The 17844-nt window shown below is 33.5% G+C and overlaps 1 protein-coding gene across 3 annotated transcripts in view; it reads right to left on the reverse strand.

Annotated features, from left to right (window-relative positions):
• Positions 1 to 204: 204 nt before the first annotated feature.
• Positions 205 to 17844, reverse strand: part of LOC126815700 (oxidative stress-induced growth inhibitor 1) — a 29302-nt gene continuing 11662 nt past the window's right edge. For all 3 annotated transcript variants that reach the window (XM_050541580.2, XM_050541581.2, XM_050541582.2), the window contains exons 3-6: positions 12442 to 12578; positions 11455 to 11646; positions 7022 to 7113; positions 205 to 6640 (exon numbers count right to left, since the gene is read on the reverse strand). In XM_050541580.2, the coding sequence (XP_050397537.1) occupies positions 5638 to 6640; positions 7022 to 7113; positions 11455 to 11646; positions 12442 to 12578 (1424 nt within the window). In that variant the 3' untranslated portion in view covers positions 205 to 5637. The remainder of the gene's footprint in view (positions 6641 to 7021; positions 7114 to 11454; positions 11647 to 12441; positions 12579 to 17844) is intronic.

The following is a 17844-nucleotide window of genomic DNA, read 5'->3' on the forward strand; positions in this document are numbered from 1 at the left end:
CTATCAATATTCATAATCCGCAACTTTCCCTTCCCGACTATATTTTAGAATCCCCGGTATATCATTTCTTAATATTTTTACCTGCTTGGCATTAGGCATTTCAGTTTTACCGCACAACTTTAAAATCATTTTAGCACCTCTGACACGACAGTAATGGAAGTACTGTATTTTACTGGATCCAGATAAATAAATCAAACTTGTAAGTTGTGGAAAGATATTTATTAAATGCTTTGTAAATATCAATTAGATTTGTAAGTAAATCACAGAGTTGGATAGAAATTCTATAGAATAAAAATATTTATAAGTAGCACATTGTAACCATTTTATAAAATTATTTAAAAATACAACAAAATTAAAGATATGTTCCCTCTAGCATATTTAGGTCATCTATTCGACCCCTTAGTCTTATTTTTATGAGAAAGTATAACGACATCATGAAGTAAATTTCCACTTGCATAAAAAGTCTGCAATAACTAAAACATGCTGATTACCAAACAGGGAGTCACTGTCACTAATATCTTAATCAGTGGATGACTGATATTTGGCCATTCATCCTCTTGAATTAGTAAACTACAAACTGGTGTCTATCTAAAAATTTGTAGATTGTCAAAATGTTTCACTTGATAAGAAATATATTTTCCCAGGTAGTTTGGATCTGTTTTCAAATCAATAAAGACTGTTGAGGAAATATATCTTTAAAAAGACAACTTTTTAATAATTTTGAAGGAATAAAATTTAAATGACTCTTTATTTATCCACTGACATCCAGACTTTAGTTAGAGAGAGAGAAATGGGGTTTAACGTCCACTCAACACAAACTAGGTCATTTCGGGACCAACATATGGTTTAATTTTTATTTCAATAATTTGCTTGCGCGTAAGGGGTCTTTAGCAGTGGGAGGAAACCGGAGGACCCGGAGAAAACCCACAAGGTTGGACAGGCGACCCTACTCCTTGTCACGTACAACCGGGGAATCGAAACCCTGCCAGTTGACTCAATGACAGACCGTATGATACAGCGCGCACATGCTAACAATTCGGCCATCCACCCCCCCCCCCCCCCCTTTAGTTAGAGACACTGATGTATCCATACTGATTTATGTATAGAATGTCTTCCTTTGTGTAAAATAAATGTCAATACAAGGACATTAACAGTAACATAGATAAGGTAAAGTCTAAATCCAATAGCAAAATGTGATATAAAATTAATGTTTATCTGTGAACAATTTGCAGCATTTATAATAAAATGCACTCACTCTCTTTCTGTAACTATTAAAGATGGAATACATTATGCAAAGTTAATGGTATTCTCTAGTTTACATATCTATTGCCACAGCAACACAAAAACTTAACACTAGTACACTAGAGCTTTACTAAAAAAGCGGTTGCCATGCAAGATACACCCAGATTTTGCAAGAGATGGACAGCGAACAAGGACAAAAAGAGAAGCTATTTTTCGTACAATCAGGGGCCATAATCCAGGAAGTTATGGTCTGAAATGCCTGAACTGAGATCTTTGGGATACAAACATATATTTTATGTTCCATCCAAATCAGCCAAAAATAGAGTAGGATCCACAATCTTCTTATTGCCAATTTTGATTTTTCGTACAATCAGGGACCACAATCCAGGAAGTTACAGTCCGATATGCGCAAATATCAAAAGGAACTGAAATCTTTGGGTTATAAACATACAATTTTTATCCAATTTCGATGAAACTTGCAATGTTACCTCTAAAGTGTCCACAAGCTAAGAATGTGATTTTTCGTACAATTAGGGGCTATAATCCATGAAGTTAAGGTCCGATACATGCCAATTTGGAAAGGAACCGAGATCTTTGGGATATAAACCTATATTTCAAGTTTCGGCAAAATCGGATAAAAATTGTTACCTATATATATAGAGTGTCTACAAACAAATTGTGGATAAACGTCCGAACGAACAGGGGCGACAGCAATATACGTCAACATGAATATATGGGGATATAAAAACTGGTGTTATAGCCACCCTTCTATATCAAACATAAGGACTTATTATAATAAAGTTAGGTAACTGTCTGAATCCTGTCTAACACTGAACTATACTGGTACCTTACAGAAAACTATGCTATTTTGAGGTTCCACTGCATTTCTACATGATTTCATCTCAGTAAATGCAAAGTTCTTAAATAGAATGACTGTAATAATTAGTATAAATAAGTAAAATTAAATAGAAGGAATTCTTGAAGAATGAGCAAGTAAAGAAAGACTAAAATAGAGGATACACATTATCTTATAGTGTCTCTGAATATATGAAAAGCAAAAAATGTTTAAATAAATGTACAATAATTATTATTAAACCAGAATACAAAATGCATTATATAAAAATAAAAATCATAGACTTAACATAATATAATGTTAACAATTATTAATACATAACTTAATATTAATATTAAACAATTATGACATGATTAATATATGCTTTAGTTAGTCCAGGGTTTTACTTTCGGGTTATAGTCCTAATTTTTAAGTTTCGAGACATAATTAGATCAGTTTAACAAGTAGTTTTACATGTATATAAATATATTAATTATGTTAATCACAAAAAGGTCAAAAACATTAGTCCATATTTAAAGAATTGCATACATAAATCTATTCTACTTATTCTTAGCACACTCCCTCTGTAATCAGTTTATTCAAGTACATGTACAGCAGCTTATATGGGTTTAAAGAGATATTGTCTTTAATTAATAAATGGCTAACAAAAACTTGTTATCATCCTTCCCCTATATAAATATCTTATATCATATGTGATATAAGCAGGAATAACAAAGATTTATATAAAACTTATTGTCATCTGGTGGAAACTGCGAAAGTTATCTAAGAGAATCAATATAACTTGATTATATATTTACATGTAGTAGCTATCACAGTACATGTATATCACATGTTATACATGATAAACCTATATCTGTGTAACCAAGGGTAATGTAAGATCAGGTAAATGAAGAAATGGATATAAAACACAAGCTAATGTACTATAAGACACCCAGAAATAGGTTATGCTTAAGTAACATCATATTTGCAGGCATAAATTATTCCCTTTTAATAAATTTTATTAATGTTATTAGGGTTAACACAACTACTGTATATTTAAATAATTATAAACAATTATACAAATCTTGCTTCACATCCAAATTATGCAAGACATAACAAATATATACATGTAATGTCAATGTATAGAGTAGCATTTGTTCAGTTTTTTCCAAACAGGACATGCCAAAACAGACGTCAAATGAAAAGTTATCTTATTTATGATAGTCTGAAAAATTATGCATCTCAGAAGTCGGTCCATTCTTTAAATGCACTGATACTTTTCTTGTCCTTGGATGTGATTATTTGTTTGTTATAACATTAAATATTAATTTCAACTGAGATATTTCTGAAGCACCGGGTTTGTTTCTCTATAAATAACCCATTTCTAAAATGTTGTATTTGATTAACTTGGAATATTTTCTGGAGAAATGTACAGCTATTTAACTCTTTACATATGTATACAAAAGAATTACAATGCTATAGTGCAAAAAACTATATAATATGCATTTAGACAATAAACTAATTTACAAGGGACTAGTTTACAAGTATATATACCAGGAACGGTTGCACAATATTTGGAGTCAAAAAATGGTATTGTCTTGAATATTAATTTCTATAATGCACATGTATATTAAAATGCATATTATTGTGTGCACAAGGTACACTACTGGTATATACCAGGACCTTACGTCATTACATGTATAACAAGCCAACAGTGAGGCTGATGTCCCCCGCCGAAATCCTAAAATAAATAGATGACACATTAATTAATTGCACATTTATCTTTTTCAAAAGTATTAAGCAATCAAACTGATTATTTATAATTAGTCTAAGCATAAAATGTTCACGTTCAAACTCGGTCAAGGTATTGAAGTACCTGGTAGTTGAACTATACACTAAGTTTCATCTCTTTCCATCAGTTACAATCAAAGTTATCTTGTCCCAATGAAATTGCCTAGCTCTGCTTATAGCTTTAGTGGAAAATGTTAATCATTGAACTCAGTCCAGACATTCACCTAATGAATATCTACAAGTTTAAACATTCTACCTCAATTAGAAGCAGAGTTCAAAAATCTTGACCAATCAAATTGCTTATTGCTATTTAGCCCAAGCAGAAAATTCTCATCATCGGACTTAGTCAAGGTATTGATATAATCAATCTATACTTGGAGTTTCATCGCTCTCACCCAATTAGAACCAAATTTATCGTGTTCCATGGTCTCAACCAATCAAATTGCTTATCTCTGCTTACCCTAAGTAGAAAATGTGCATGATCAAACTCTGTCAAGGCATGCACCTAATAAGACACCTATACCAAGTTCGAACATTCTACTTTGCCTAAGCAGAAAACACTCAACATCAAACTTTGTTAGGTAAGGTATTGATGTAATGAAACTATACACAAAGTTTCACCATCACTCAATTAGAATCAAAGATGTCGATCTTCAATGTCTCAATCAATCAAATTGCTTATCGCTCTGCTTACCCTGAGCAGAAAATGCTCATTATCAAACTTAGTCAAGGTATTGATGTGACGAAACTATACACCAAGTTTTATCACTCTCACTTAATTAGAACTAATGTTATCGTGTCCCTAAATAGAAAATGCTCATCTTCTCACTTCATCAAGGCATTCACCTAATGAACACCCACACCAAGTTTGAACATTCCACCTAATTAGAAGGAGAGTTATTGTATTATAAAATCTAAAGTTTCGATCAATCAAATGGCTTATTGCTCTGTTTACCCACAGCAGAAAATGCTCATTATCGAATTTAGTCAAGGTATTGATGTCAGATGTAATGAAACTATACACCAGCTTTCATCACTGTCACTTACTTCGAACTAAAGTTATCGTGTCCCAAAGCATCAACCAATCAAATTGCTTATCTCTGCTTACCCTAAGCAGAAAATGCTCATCTTTGAACTCCATCAAGGCATTCACCTAACAAACACCTATACCAAGAGTGATCATTATAGCTCAATTAAAAGGAGAGTTCTGGTGTACCAAACAGTGCAACGGACAGACAGACAAATGGACACACCCATTTTAATAGTCCCCTGCTTTATTCGAAAGGCGAGGACAACAAAACTCAATTATATGTGCACATGATCCTTTTGTAATATTTCTTACTATATATATCATTAATTAACTTGACTAGTAATATAGATATAATCCTGATAATTAATAAGTCCTGTCTAAACCCATTTAATACAGGAATACACTATACTTGAAACCTTACATGTATAAATAAACTCTTTTATACTGTATGCAATTTGTAAGCATATAACAAAATACATTATAAAAGTCTGGTTAGTATAAGGCACACACTCTTAATATCTCCAAACATCCAAAAAGACAAGCCCTAAAGGGAGATTACTGGCTTATTATATACAAATACCGGTACATACAATTACTCTATAGGAAAAATTAAAAGAGCTATTACTATGAGCACACAGTGTCAAATAAAACCACTAAATCATAAATTGACATAGTATATATATAACTGTAGGTAACAAATAATATTCTATAAAAAAATAACCTGAGATCAACTATATATAAATCATTCTTTCTGACGTGCCAACATATGGTTGACTATTCCTAGAGCCCCACCAATACCAAACCTCACAAAATTATCACCAACTAAAGGTCCCATAGCATACAGTCCTGGTTCGTAGTTTGACTGATAGCTATACACATTAATATCAAACGGATTATGTTTACTGTCAATTGGCCATTTTGGTACAACACCTAAATTTCTGCCCTCATTTGGCAAGAAGGACAAATCAGATCTTGATCCGATCATGATGACTGTGTAGGAAACATTGACAGATGTAATGGTATCTGATCCCAAAGCCTGGATAAGAACTGTATTTTCTTCCATTATTTCCACCACCTTATGTTTAGCGTACGGTTTATAAAGTTCACATTTTTGTTTGCCTTTCATAAACGAATGAATTCTGTGATATTCAGGGTACATGACTGCTGGTAATTTACGAAATATGAGTGATGGATCATTTGCACTACATCGGAAGGAATGAACCACAGGAATTCCTTTTTGGGTTGCCATTAAGATGGCATCTGCCGCACTCAAACCAGCTCCAACAACTAAAATAGGATCTGAAGTAGATGAAAGATTGTTATTTTTAATGACTTTTTCGAAGGCCGAGAGCGAATGAATAACATTGGGTAAATTTTCCCCTTCTACACCAAGTTTATTTGGAATGTCATATGTACCGTTAGCCAGCACAACACATGGAGCCACAAAGCAGAACTCTTCACGAATAATATTGCCATTTTCCATATCATCGTTGCCAGAAACCAAATGATAACCACGAACTTCCCACAAGTAACTGTGATTTTGTTTAACATTCTGACAGCATGGTTCAACTTCTCCACTTTCCCCGTCAATACAACTCTTTAACTGAAAAACCTTCTGAACAGATGTCACAGTGTGATAGTCATAGAAATTTCGAACCAACCCCTTTTGCTGAACAAAATCTAAATAATAATCCTTAACATCAGCTATTGTTGCACGATTACTAGTATTAGCTGCCATTGTAGACCTGAAATGAAAAAGAGGTTTCAAATAAAATCTATAAAGCGTAGACTTTTTACAGGATAATTGCTACTTTATTTTTTATCCAGCAGCGTTTCAACTTGAATTCACTGCACTACTACTGTTTCCCTCATACGGATTAGAAATCAGTATACCACAAATGCAAGTACTCAGATCTCACAAATGCTCTACACATTTGTTATTATACTTGCTTGAGCTCAATGCATGCCATTTCAAAAGATCTAGTCTAAGTAGATTAGTGCTTGATCTTTTAATAATAATGTGAATTGAACGACACAGTATTTTATTTATGATATATCGTTGAATATAAAATACATTTGTTTAAGGGGATAAAAAGTTCATTAAGTCAACCAAATTATATAATTACATTTTTTTCTTCGCTAACCATTCTCTAAATGGGACCGTTGGTAATTCCATCCAAGAATTTAAACTGAGTGTCTGCATACTTCCATCCATTCTCTATTTAAAATAAAACAAAAATATCTACAATAGTCCCATAAATACAAACATAATATTGTCAGGCAAAAAATATATGCCAAACATGGAGTATATTTGGATAAAGAGCAATAACTGTGTATGAAATTGATAAAATTGAAGGGAAATTCTGAATCTTAATAATAATCCTTATTATAACTATCTAAACAACTGCCGCCAGTTTGAAACAGACAGTGATGTCTAAAAGGTCCCCTTTATACCCACCAGCAGCAATTTGTTGACAAATCCCACATTACAAAGAAAGTCATCTATTTTGAACTGTGTGCTAAGCTTTACAAGAGAATGAGTTCAAGAGATTTCACAAACTTTAATAGTCAAGATAGGTTGCCAGACAATGAAACATATGCCCATAGCAGCTAAATCATGGGAGCGGTTGACAAGGGTTGTCACATATTTATTTTTTTGTAAATAATTGGGGGCATTTATTTACAAGATAATTTCATACAGATCAGATTGTAATTTTCGTCATTTGAGGGTTCACAAAACAAGGTTCTACAAACAGAAACAAGGGCCTTAACTCTGGAAGTAATTTACAGAACTTATTGAAATTCGACAGGCTTTTTTGTTTTACTAATTCAAATAATAATCTTTGAATGGCAATTAGCGATTGAACATAATATAACACAACACAGTTCTATGAATAACAATCACTATATTATATACACACGACGTTTCGACGAGAATTCACTGATCGTTATCAAGCATACAAATTACAAAAATTAGAACTGTGTTGTGTTATAATTCAAATAATGCATATAAATTTCATATAGATCGGTTTATAACTTTTGTCATTCGAACGTTCACAAGTTCACAAGGGCCATAAATTTAGTTGTAATTGACAAAAATTGCTGAAATTCTATAGGCTTATTCCACACAGATTGGATGATAGTTTTCATCATTCGAGTGTTCACAAGGATCAACAAGGTGAAACAAGGGCTATAACTCTACAAGTAATTATTTGAAATTGCTGAAGTTCAATAGGATTTTTTGTTTCACTAATTTAAACGATGCATATAAATTTCAGACAGTCCAGATAAAAACCTGCATCATTTGAATGTTCACAAGGTTAGACAAAGTTAAACAAGGGCGTTAACTCAAGAATAATTATTGGAAATTGCTGAAATTCAATAAGAGTCTTCGTGTCAGTAATTTAACTGATCTGTATACATTTCATACAGATTGGATGATAACATTTGTTGAAACAAGGGCCATAACTCTAGGCGTAATTAACGGAAATTGCTGAAATTCCATAGCATTCTTTGTTTCACTTATTTAAATGATGCAAACAAATTCCATACAAAACGGATGATAACTTTTGTCGTTAGAGTGTTTACAAGGTTCAACAAGCCAACAGTGAGGCTGATGTCCCCCGCCGAAATCCCAAAATAAATAGATGACACACATTAATTAATCGCACATTTATTTTTTTTTTCAACAGTATCGAGCAATCAAACTATACACTAAGTTTCATCACTCTCTATCAGATAGAATCAAGATTATCTTGTCCCAAAGCATCGACCAATGAAATTGATTAGCTCTGCTTAGCTTTAGGAGGAAATGTTAATCATTTAACTCAGTCAAGACATTCACCTAATGAAGTTTAAACACTGTGTATAAATTTAAAGTCAATCGAATATTAACTGTAGCCTCCAGTGCTTCTACAAAGACTATTCAAAGAGATCAAGGACCATAACTCTGGCAATAATTATTAGAATTAATTGAAAATCAATAGGATTCTTCATCTCATGACCTTAAACACTGTGTATAAATTTAAAGTCAATCGGATATTAACTTTAGGCTGGCTCTACAGCGTCCACAAGCAATTGTGGATGCCGGACCGACCAACAGGCGGACGGTGGTGAAGACAATAAACAACCACATTTCAATGTGGGCGTATAAAAATTGTGACTTCTAGAGTGTCCACAACCTTACTATTACATACTTTTAGCTTAATTGCGTACAAGAAGCGGCAATTTTGTCCAGCAGTTTCGGTCAGATTTTTATGAAATTTGAGGTCAAACTTCATTGAGGTGTAACGGTGATGTATTTAGACGGTTTTTAAAATTGAATCCAAATTGTGACTTCTAGAGGGTCCACAAGACAGTGTATCTCTTTGTGAGTGAAATGGGGCCGTCAGATAAGCTGCCCATATGAACTGTTTATGTTCATGTGTAGGCAATTGGCCTGTTATTAACATACACTGGTTACCTCTAATAAAAACAGCGGTGCATTTCCACAGTTTTGTATTATTTCTGAATATCCCCTACTTTTTTTTGAAGAGTATATATCTAAATATGATAGTTTTATTTTTATGCATAAGTTCATTCTCTGATATTAATGAGGCCAATCTTTGAACATTTCCATAATTTATGATCAACAGGTGTGAGCAGTCAGCCTGCACCAGACAAACACTTTTATTGCTGCATGTAGTTTCATTTTATATTTTACTTTCTACTATACATGTATCCTTTCTTATACTCATACATCATTTAATTTACTTTTTGTAAATTAATAAAGCAGAGTTAAACAAAAGGCTTCAAATTGAGAACTTGACAAAAAGATAAAAAGTTTTAATACAGGCTAAAATTAGTCTCAGATGTTATGAAATGAAATAAAATGGAGATTAACGTCCTATTGTTCTGCTCAGACTGTGCAAGAAATAAAATTAATGTCTTAAGTTTAATGTAATAAAATCCAATGCAGAGTTTTTAAAACACGTTACGAAACAGGTGCATGAATTTTTCTTTTTTTACGCCCACATTTAAATTCGAGCAATACCAATATGGAAGCCGACTATGTCACTTTTCGGGAGACATGATTTCGTATAAAGGGATGACAGCATACTACATCTAAACTGTTTTCGGTCTTTTACGACAATTCAAGTTTTAAAAAAATATGTATAAGTCTCGGCTCGGTATTGAGTTTGAGCCTTCACACACATAACTGTCCATATTTCTTTACTTTGTTACCGATTTTTACAATCTCGTAAAATCTCTGCAAATTTTATAGCTTTCCCCATTTGAAATATTTTTATTAGAGTCTTGGATGGGAGAATTTTCACATGCGGCACAAAAACAATGACAAATCTTTTACCATGAGCATTATATAACTTAAACCCAATTTCTTTTAATACTCTTTGCAGGTGAGTTTGAGAAATTATAATAGCTTACACAGTCGTGTTCATAAAATGAAACCATAAAAAGTGTTGAATCATTCGAGTTTATATCTTATTTCTATAATGCGCCCTTTCAATTCAAACTTTCAAAAAAAGAATTATCTAAAATTACATATATTTCAAATAGATATGGAAGTAACTGAAACAGATTTTAAAATACACACCTCGTGTAGTGATTATAAAATTTCCATTGTGTCTTAGCTGTTGGATAGTAGAATCGCATATTTTCATGTTAAGATAACAACATGAATAAAGTGGACACAATTGTGAATTATAAATCGTGTTTAATTTTAAATGTTATGGAAAGGTTTAGCTCCTTTAATAGTAAGTGCAGGAGGACATCACTACATGAAAAAGAAACCCGACAAGATAAACCTGTGCACAAGACAAACTACATAAATATTGCAAGAAATACAGACTGGATAGTTTCCCGTATCATACTACAGTCAAAACTGTTGAATCTGGAAGTAATGCTGCGCTTCTTACGAGGTCTTACAGGCATCTTTGCATTATGAACGCACCCAATGGGCACTGTCAGGGCTGCCGCAACACGCTTATAGATTTTATTGAAATGATTATTACTGAATTGAAAGAATGCTATCAAATTGACAATACACTCCGAAACGCTGGATGCGAACTTCATGTTGCTTGTTAAATTGTATATAATATAAAGAAGATAGGAAAGTTTTGGGTTATATATGACTTAATTTTTACGAGTATCTGTGCAATGGTTTCAATACAAGTCTATGTAATTGCCTTAATTTGATATTTTTCGTTGCCCAAACTCAGAACGATTGAAATGGATCGAGCTTTGTTTTGTTTTGATTTCAACGCGTGGGTCTGTCAAAGATAAACCACCCCAGCAATAACTTTGCTGGTTTCGCCCAACGCGTGATGAAATCACAAGAAAATAGTCAAATTTTTCAAGAGAGAACTTCCTTATTGGTTGGAATATTTTATTGTGCAATGGGTTTCATTTGACGGGAGTTGATTTGGAACACAGATATAAGTTTATAATAACTACAGTTCACAATCGAAGAAATCTGTTTAATAAAATTTACGATGGTTAAGACAGTAGACATAATTTTGTTTGTGGTCGACCTTAATTTCAAAATAAAACTTGAATTTACCTGCCATGAACCTCCGGGCTTTGTTTTACCCAATACAACATGAGGTATTGCCACATTTTCCACTTTTTTCCAATCTAATAATGATGGGTTATCTGCTCCTAGATCTGCATCTGGATGTTGCAAAGCATCTAAAAGTAATGCTACAGGATTTGAAGTCCTTCCCTCTAAACCTTCTGATAAATATTCCAAATCCTGAAAAAACATGAATTTAAAAAGTATATTATTGTATTGACTTGTTATTAATATTATATAAAGAAGACCTTGATGTTTTGTTGATAGTTATCCACCATGGCAAAAACATACGAGTTGAATAAAGTAATCAATAATTGGACTGAATCATTATGTTTTGTTCAGATTGAGAATCAAATATTCAATAATATTGATTTGTGAACTTATTGGTATGGCACTATGTGTTAACACTACAATAAAATAAGAAGCCAAATTCTTTATTTGAAATGGAGAGAGAGAGAAATGGGGTTTAACATCCACTCAACACAAACTAGGTAATTTCGGGACTAACATACGGTTCAATTTTATTTCAATAATTTGTTTGCACGTAGGGGTCTTTAGCAGTGGGAGGAAACTGGAGGACCCGGAAAAAACCCACGAGGTTGGACAGGCGACCCTACTCCTTGTCACGTACAACAGGGGAATCGAAACCATGCCAGATGACTCAATGACAGACCTTACGATACAGCCCCAGTGCTAACCATTCGGCCATCCAATCCCTCTATTTGGAATGGAATGGATTAATCATATTGGGTATAATTTCTTACAAGCGTAAATTTGGACAGACATAAATGTCAGTTCTTATTAAAATGATCATGTATGCAATACAAGGTGGGGGGGATTTTGGTTTGACAAGTGGCGCTTCCATTATGACTTCAAATTCCTTCAAATTCCATTAATCAAGAGCCAGTTACTTAACCTGCCCCAGAATGTTAGGAACACGTGTCTGATCCTGTAATTGATGGAGTTTAAATTTACCTGATCAACAATTGATAATCCATTTTTTATATCTTCTAACTTCCTGGTCAAAATTTCATTAGAATGTGGAATTCCATTATAATATGGACGGTTTCCTGATAACAAGAAAGATAAACTAATGGCAGATGGTCCATTTCCTGAAAATATATGAAAATAATTTATGGAAATTAAATGTCTGTATATAATTTATGTATAATGTCAATTATGTTAAACTTGAAGCTTCTACATCTGGTAGTTCTCCATAGGCCTATGATTTTCCATTTAAAACAAAACTAATTTGCCAAATTTTATGGGCAGCAGATATGGAAATTTAAGAGTCAAACAACTTCGGTGGAGTTTTGAATGTCAGATTTTTTTAATTAACAGCAAAAGCAATTATTTGAAACCATATAAAACTGAAAGGTTATACTTCTGCAAATGGATATATAAAGCAAGTTTCATTTCAACTATTTCATAAACTATTCTTAAAAATACTTTCCCCGTGTAGCCTACAAACTGTGTGATTTAATGATATATTTTTGGACTAAAAACATATTCAAACTAATTAATCTATAAAAAATTTGCTTCACATCCCTCTCAAAACTTTGTATTCGCCAGGAGATACCTACAGCTATTAATAAACTATTGTCACCTTACTTCATTGTGGGTGGGTCCATGTTTTTTTTTAATCCCTGGTTGTACGTGACAAGGAGTAGGGTCGCCTGTCCAACCTCGTGGGTTTTCTCCGGGTCCTCTGGTTTCCCCCCACTGCTAAAGACCCCTACACGCAAGCGAATTATTGAAATAAAAAATTAAACCATGTGTTAGTCCCGAAATGACCTAGTTTGTGTCAAGTGGATGTTAATTCTTCTCTTTTTTTGGGGGGGGGGGGGAAGAGAGAAATGGGGTTTATGGTCCACTGGACACAAACTAGGTCATTTCGGGACTAACATATGCTTTAATTTTATTTTTTTAATAATTCGCTTGCGCATAGGGGTCTTTAGCAGTGGGAGGAAACCGGAGGACCCGGAGAAAACCCACGAGGTTGGACAGGCGACCCTACTCCTTGTCATGTACAACCGGGGATTCGAAACCACACCAGTTGACTCAATGACAGACTTTATGGTACAGCGCGCACGTGCTAACCATTCAGCCATCCAACCCCCCTCTCTTTTTTGGTGAGCATATTAATCTTCCCTTTTCAACTTCCAGTTTATGTGCACTAAGTCTAAATTTACTGAGTACACTCCTTTCATGTGCACTGAAGAAGGATGAAAGGAGTGTACTCAGTAAATTCAACCATAGTGGGCACAAACTGGAAAATGAAAAGGGAATATAAGTAAACTGATTCAATTCAACATAATGAATATTGAAGAATGTATGGAAACTGTTGGAAGTTCTGTACCGATTGCCTTCAAAAAAGAGGAATATAAATATAGCCTTTCTAGTTGATATGTAGCATTAAATATTGACAATTACATCAATATGTATCACACATGTTTTGAAAATTAATGTTATTTTGTAAGATATTTGATCTGATATTGTAATGCATCACAATGTAGTTGTGAATAAAATATTATTATCATTATTTGTGTGTTCTGATTTGCTTTCTTGCTTGCACAACAGTGCTCACTCTGTGATGAAGATAACATAACACACCTATAGCTGTGGCTACTTCTTTGATAAGACTAAACTTGGTTACCCAATCAACAATCTTAATCTCCTGAGCAATATCACAAAGGTGCTAATGAACTGGTGAGATTAACAGAAGTTATTCTCATAAAAGTTATAATATACAAAACCTATATTACTAATGTATGGACTATTCTCTTTTGTTCTAAATTATAACACCGAGAGAAATGTTAAACGAAACAAGCCAACAGTGAGGCTAATGTCCCCCGCCGAAATCCCAAAATAAATAGATAACACATATTAATTAATCGCACATTTATTTTTTTTTCAAAAGTATCAAGCAATCAAACTGATTATGAACTATACACTAAGTTTCATCACTCTCTATGTTCCAAAGCATCGACCAATGAAATTGCTTACCTCTGTTTATCTTTATCTCGAAATGTTAATCAATGAACTCAATCAAGACATTCGCCTAATGAACATCTACTTATAAGATGTTTAAACATTCTACCTCAATTAAAAGCAGAGTTGTTTTTGTTCCAAAGTCTTGACTAATCAAATTGCTTATCGATCCTTAGCCTAAGCAGAAAATTCTCATCATCAAACTTAGTCAAGGTAATGATATAATGAATCTATACTCGGAGCTTCATCACTCTCACTTAATTAAAACCAAAGTTATTGGCCCCAAAGCATCAACCAATCAGATTGCGTATCTCTGCTTTCCATAAGCAGAAGATGTTTATCATCGAACTCCACCAAGGCATTTACCTAATGAACACCTACACCAAGTTTGAACATTCTACCTCAACTAGAAGGAGAGTTATTGTGTTTCAAGGTCTCGACCAATCAAATTGCTTATCGCTCTGCTTACCCTAAGCAGAAAATGCTTATTGTGGAAATTAGTCAAGGTATTGATGTAATAAACCATACACCATGTGTCATCACTCTCACTTCATTAGAACTTCAGTTATCGTGTCCCAAAGCATCAACCAATCAAATTGCTTATCTCTGCTTACCCTAAGCAGAAAATGCCCATCTTCGAACTCCATCAAGGCATTCGCCTAATGAATACCTACACCAAGTTTGAATGTTCTAGCTCAATTAGAAGGGGAGTTATTGTGTTCCAAAGTCACTGCCAATCAAATTGCTTATCGCTCTGCTTACCCTGAGCAGAAAATGCTCATTATCAAAATTATTCAAGGTATTGATGTAATGAAACTATACACCAAGTTTCATCACCCTCAATTAATTAGAACTAAAGTTATTGTGTCCCAAAGTAACAACCAATCAAATTGCTTATCTCTGCTTACCCTAAGCAGAAAAAGCTCATATTCGAACTCCATCAAGGCATTGACCTAATAAACACCTACACCAAGTTTAAACATTCTAGCTCAATTAGAAAGAGAGTTATTGTGTCCCAAAAAGTGTGACGGACAGACGGACAGACTGACAGACAAGACAGACAGACACATTTTAATAGTCCCCTGCGTGGTTGCTATGTGATTTTGTTTTAGAACATTCCGATATCTTCAACTTGCTTTTTCTCAAAACTACCTTTTCAGAATTGGGCAACTTTAAACGGATATAGCTCAGTCAATTTTTGTCTGATTCATACCAACCATACATCATTTTGAAGATAATAAGATGGAGAATGTGTAAATAATAATAACTCAGTTTTCAAAATTCCTCATTGCGACTCAATTTGCCAGCACGGGTCACATATATACATTAATAAATAATAACAAGATGGGGTGCCCGTGGAGTCAATCTGATTAAAACCCAGATCCTATTTTGTTTCGTTTTTTTATGGTTCAAAACTTTATTTTACTTTACTACACTGGGATCTGGAAAAGTTGTCATATAACCTGCATTATGGTTGATGTGAGGGATTAGCCAATGAAACAGTCCGTTACAACACGTTTTTGGGGTGCGGTGAACGGAACTGTGGGTATCCCAGTAGAAACATCAACGCTGGTTAGTAAATCAAAAGTCTGATGTCATAGAGTCAAAAGCCGCTCATATGACCTCTGACACAACCTCTCACTACATCTGGTCAGATCTTCATGTATTGGAGGCTATCGAAAGTATAAAAAACAAAACGAAATATAGATCTGTATTTTAATCAGATTGCCATGTAGTTAGAACAAATGGCTACGATCACTTTCCAGAACACGCCTCCTCTACATACAGACACGCCTCCTCTACATACAGACACGCCTCCTCTACATACAGAGCTATAGATAAAGAGTAATGGTATATAAATACTTATTGTCATTGAAACCATTTAATGAATATAGGCTATTGTTAGTGTGTTTTTCTCGATAACAATAATTGATAATAATAATTGATAATGACATACAATTTAATGCTTTGTATAATATAGGTATCATAAATAAGTATTTAAATTCAGTCAATTTCTCGGAGCACAGAAGGGGTGAATAACCTTTAATGTGTATACACATTACAGTGAATGTTTTTGTCAGTCAAATCTTTTTCTTTATAGTGACCTTTAATATTTGCTTGGTTCAACAAGTTCAATTTCTTTCATCAAACAGTGAGTAATTCATGTCAATTTAACTCTCCAATTGTCATGTAAATTTTTAAAATATATTGAATAGGAGGCTAATTTTAATATGAACAGTTGCTAGGACTAATTTTAATATGAACAGTTTGCTAGTATTAATTTTTATATGTCTACATTTTCATGTGGACGTATATTGTTGTCACCCCTGTCTGTCCGTTCACAATTTGTTTGTGGACACTCTACAGGTCACAATTCTTATTTGATTTAGATGAAACTTGAAATATAGATTTATCTGCAACAGATCTCAGTTCCTTTCGATATTAGCATGTATCGGATAGAAACTTCATGGATTATGGCCCCTGATTGTATGAAAAATCACGTTTTTAGCTTGTGGACAAAAATTTAATTTATATGAAACTTGAAATGTATGTTTATAACCCAAAGATCTTGGTTCCTTTCGATATTCACACATATCGGACTGCAAGTTCCGGAATTATGGCTCTTGATTGTACGTAAAATCTCGTTTTTAGTTTGTGGTCCTCCTTGAGTTCACAATTTTTATCCAATTTAAAAAAAACATTCAAATATATCACCATTTCACCATAGTGAAGAAAAAGTTCAAATTGATGGACAAAACTGCCAGTCAAAATGGCCGCTCTATGTACAAAAATAGTGTTAAAGTATGCAATATCAAGGTTGATCCAATTTTGATGAAACTTAAAACATGTGTTTATGACCCAAAGATTTTGATTCCTTTCAATATTCCTGGATTGTGGCCTCTAATTGTACGAAAAAAAATCACGTTTTTAGCTTGTGGCCCCTCTTGAGGTCACAATTTTTATCTGATTTTAAAAAGCGTCTAAATAAATCAGTGTTACAACCTAATGAAGGTTGAGTTCAATATCATGAAAATTAGACCGAAAATGTCTGACAAAATGGCTGCTCTGGAGGTCAGAATTTTTATCTGATTTTGATGAAACTTAAAATATATGTTTATATTCAATTCCTTTTGATATTCATTCATATCGGACCATAACTTCCTGGATTATGTCCCATGATTGTGCATAAAATCTTTTTTTTTTTTTTTAGCTTGTTTTCTGTCCATCTCTTGCAAAATGTGGGCGTATCTTGCATGGCAAATGCTTGTAATATGAACAGTTGCTAGGGCTAATTTTAATAGGAACATTTGCTAGGGCTAATTTTAATAGGAATAGTTGCTAGGGCTAATTTTAACATGAACAGTTAAATTGCTTGTGCTAATATTT

Source organism: Patella vulgata, chromosome 3 (assembly GCF_932274485.2).
Source record: "Patella vulgata chromosome 3, xgPatVulg1.2, whole genome shotgun sequence".
In the NCBI taxonomy this organism is placed as follows: Eukaryota; Metazoa; Mollusca; class Gastropoda; family Patellidae; genus Patella; species Patella vulgata.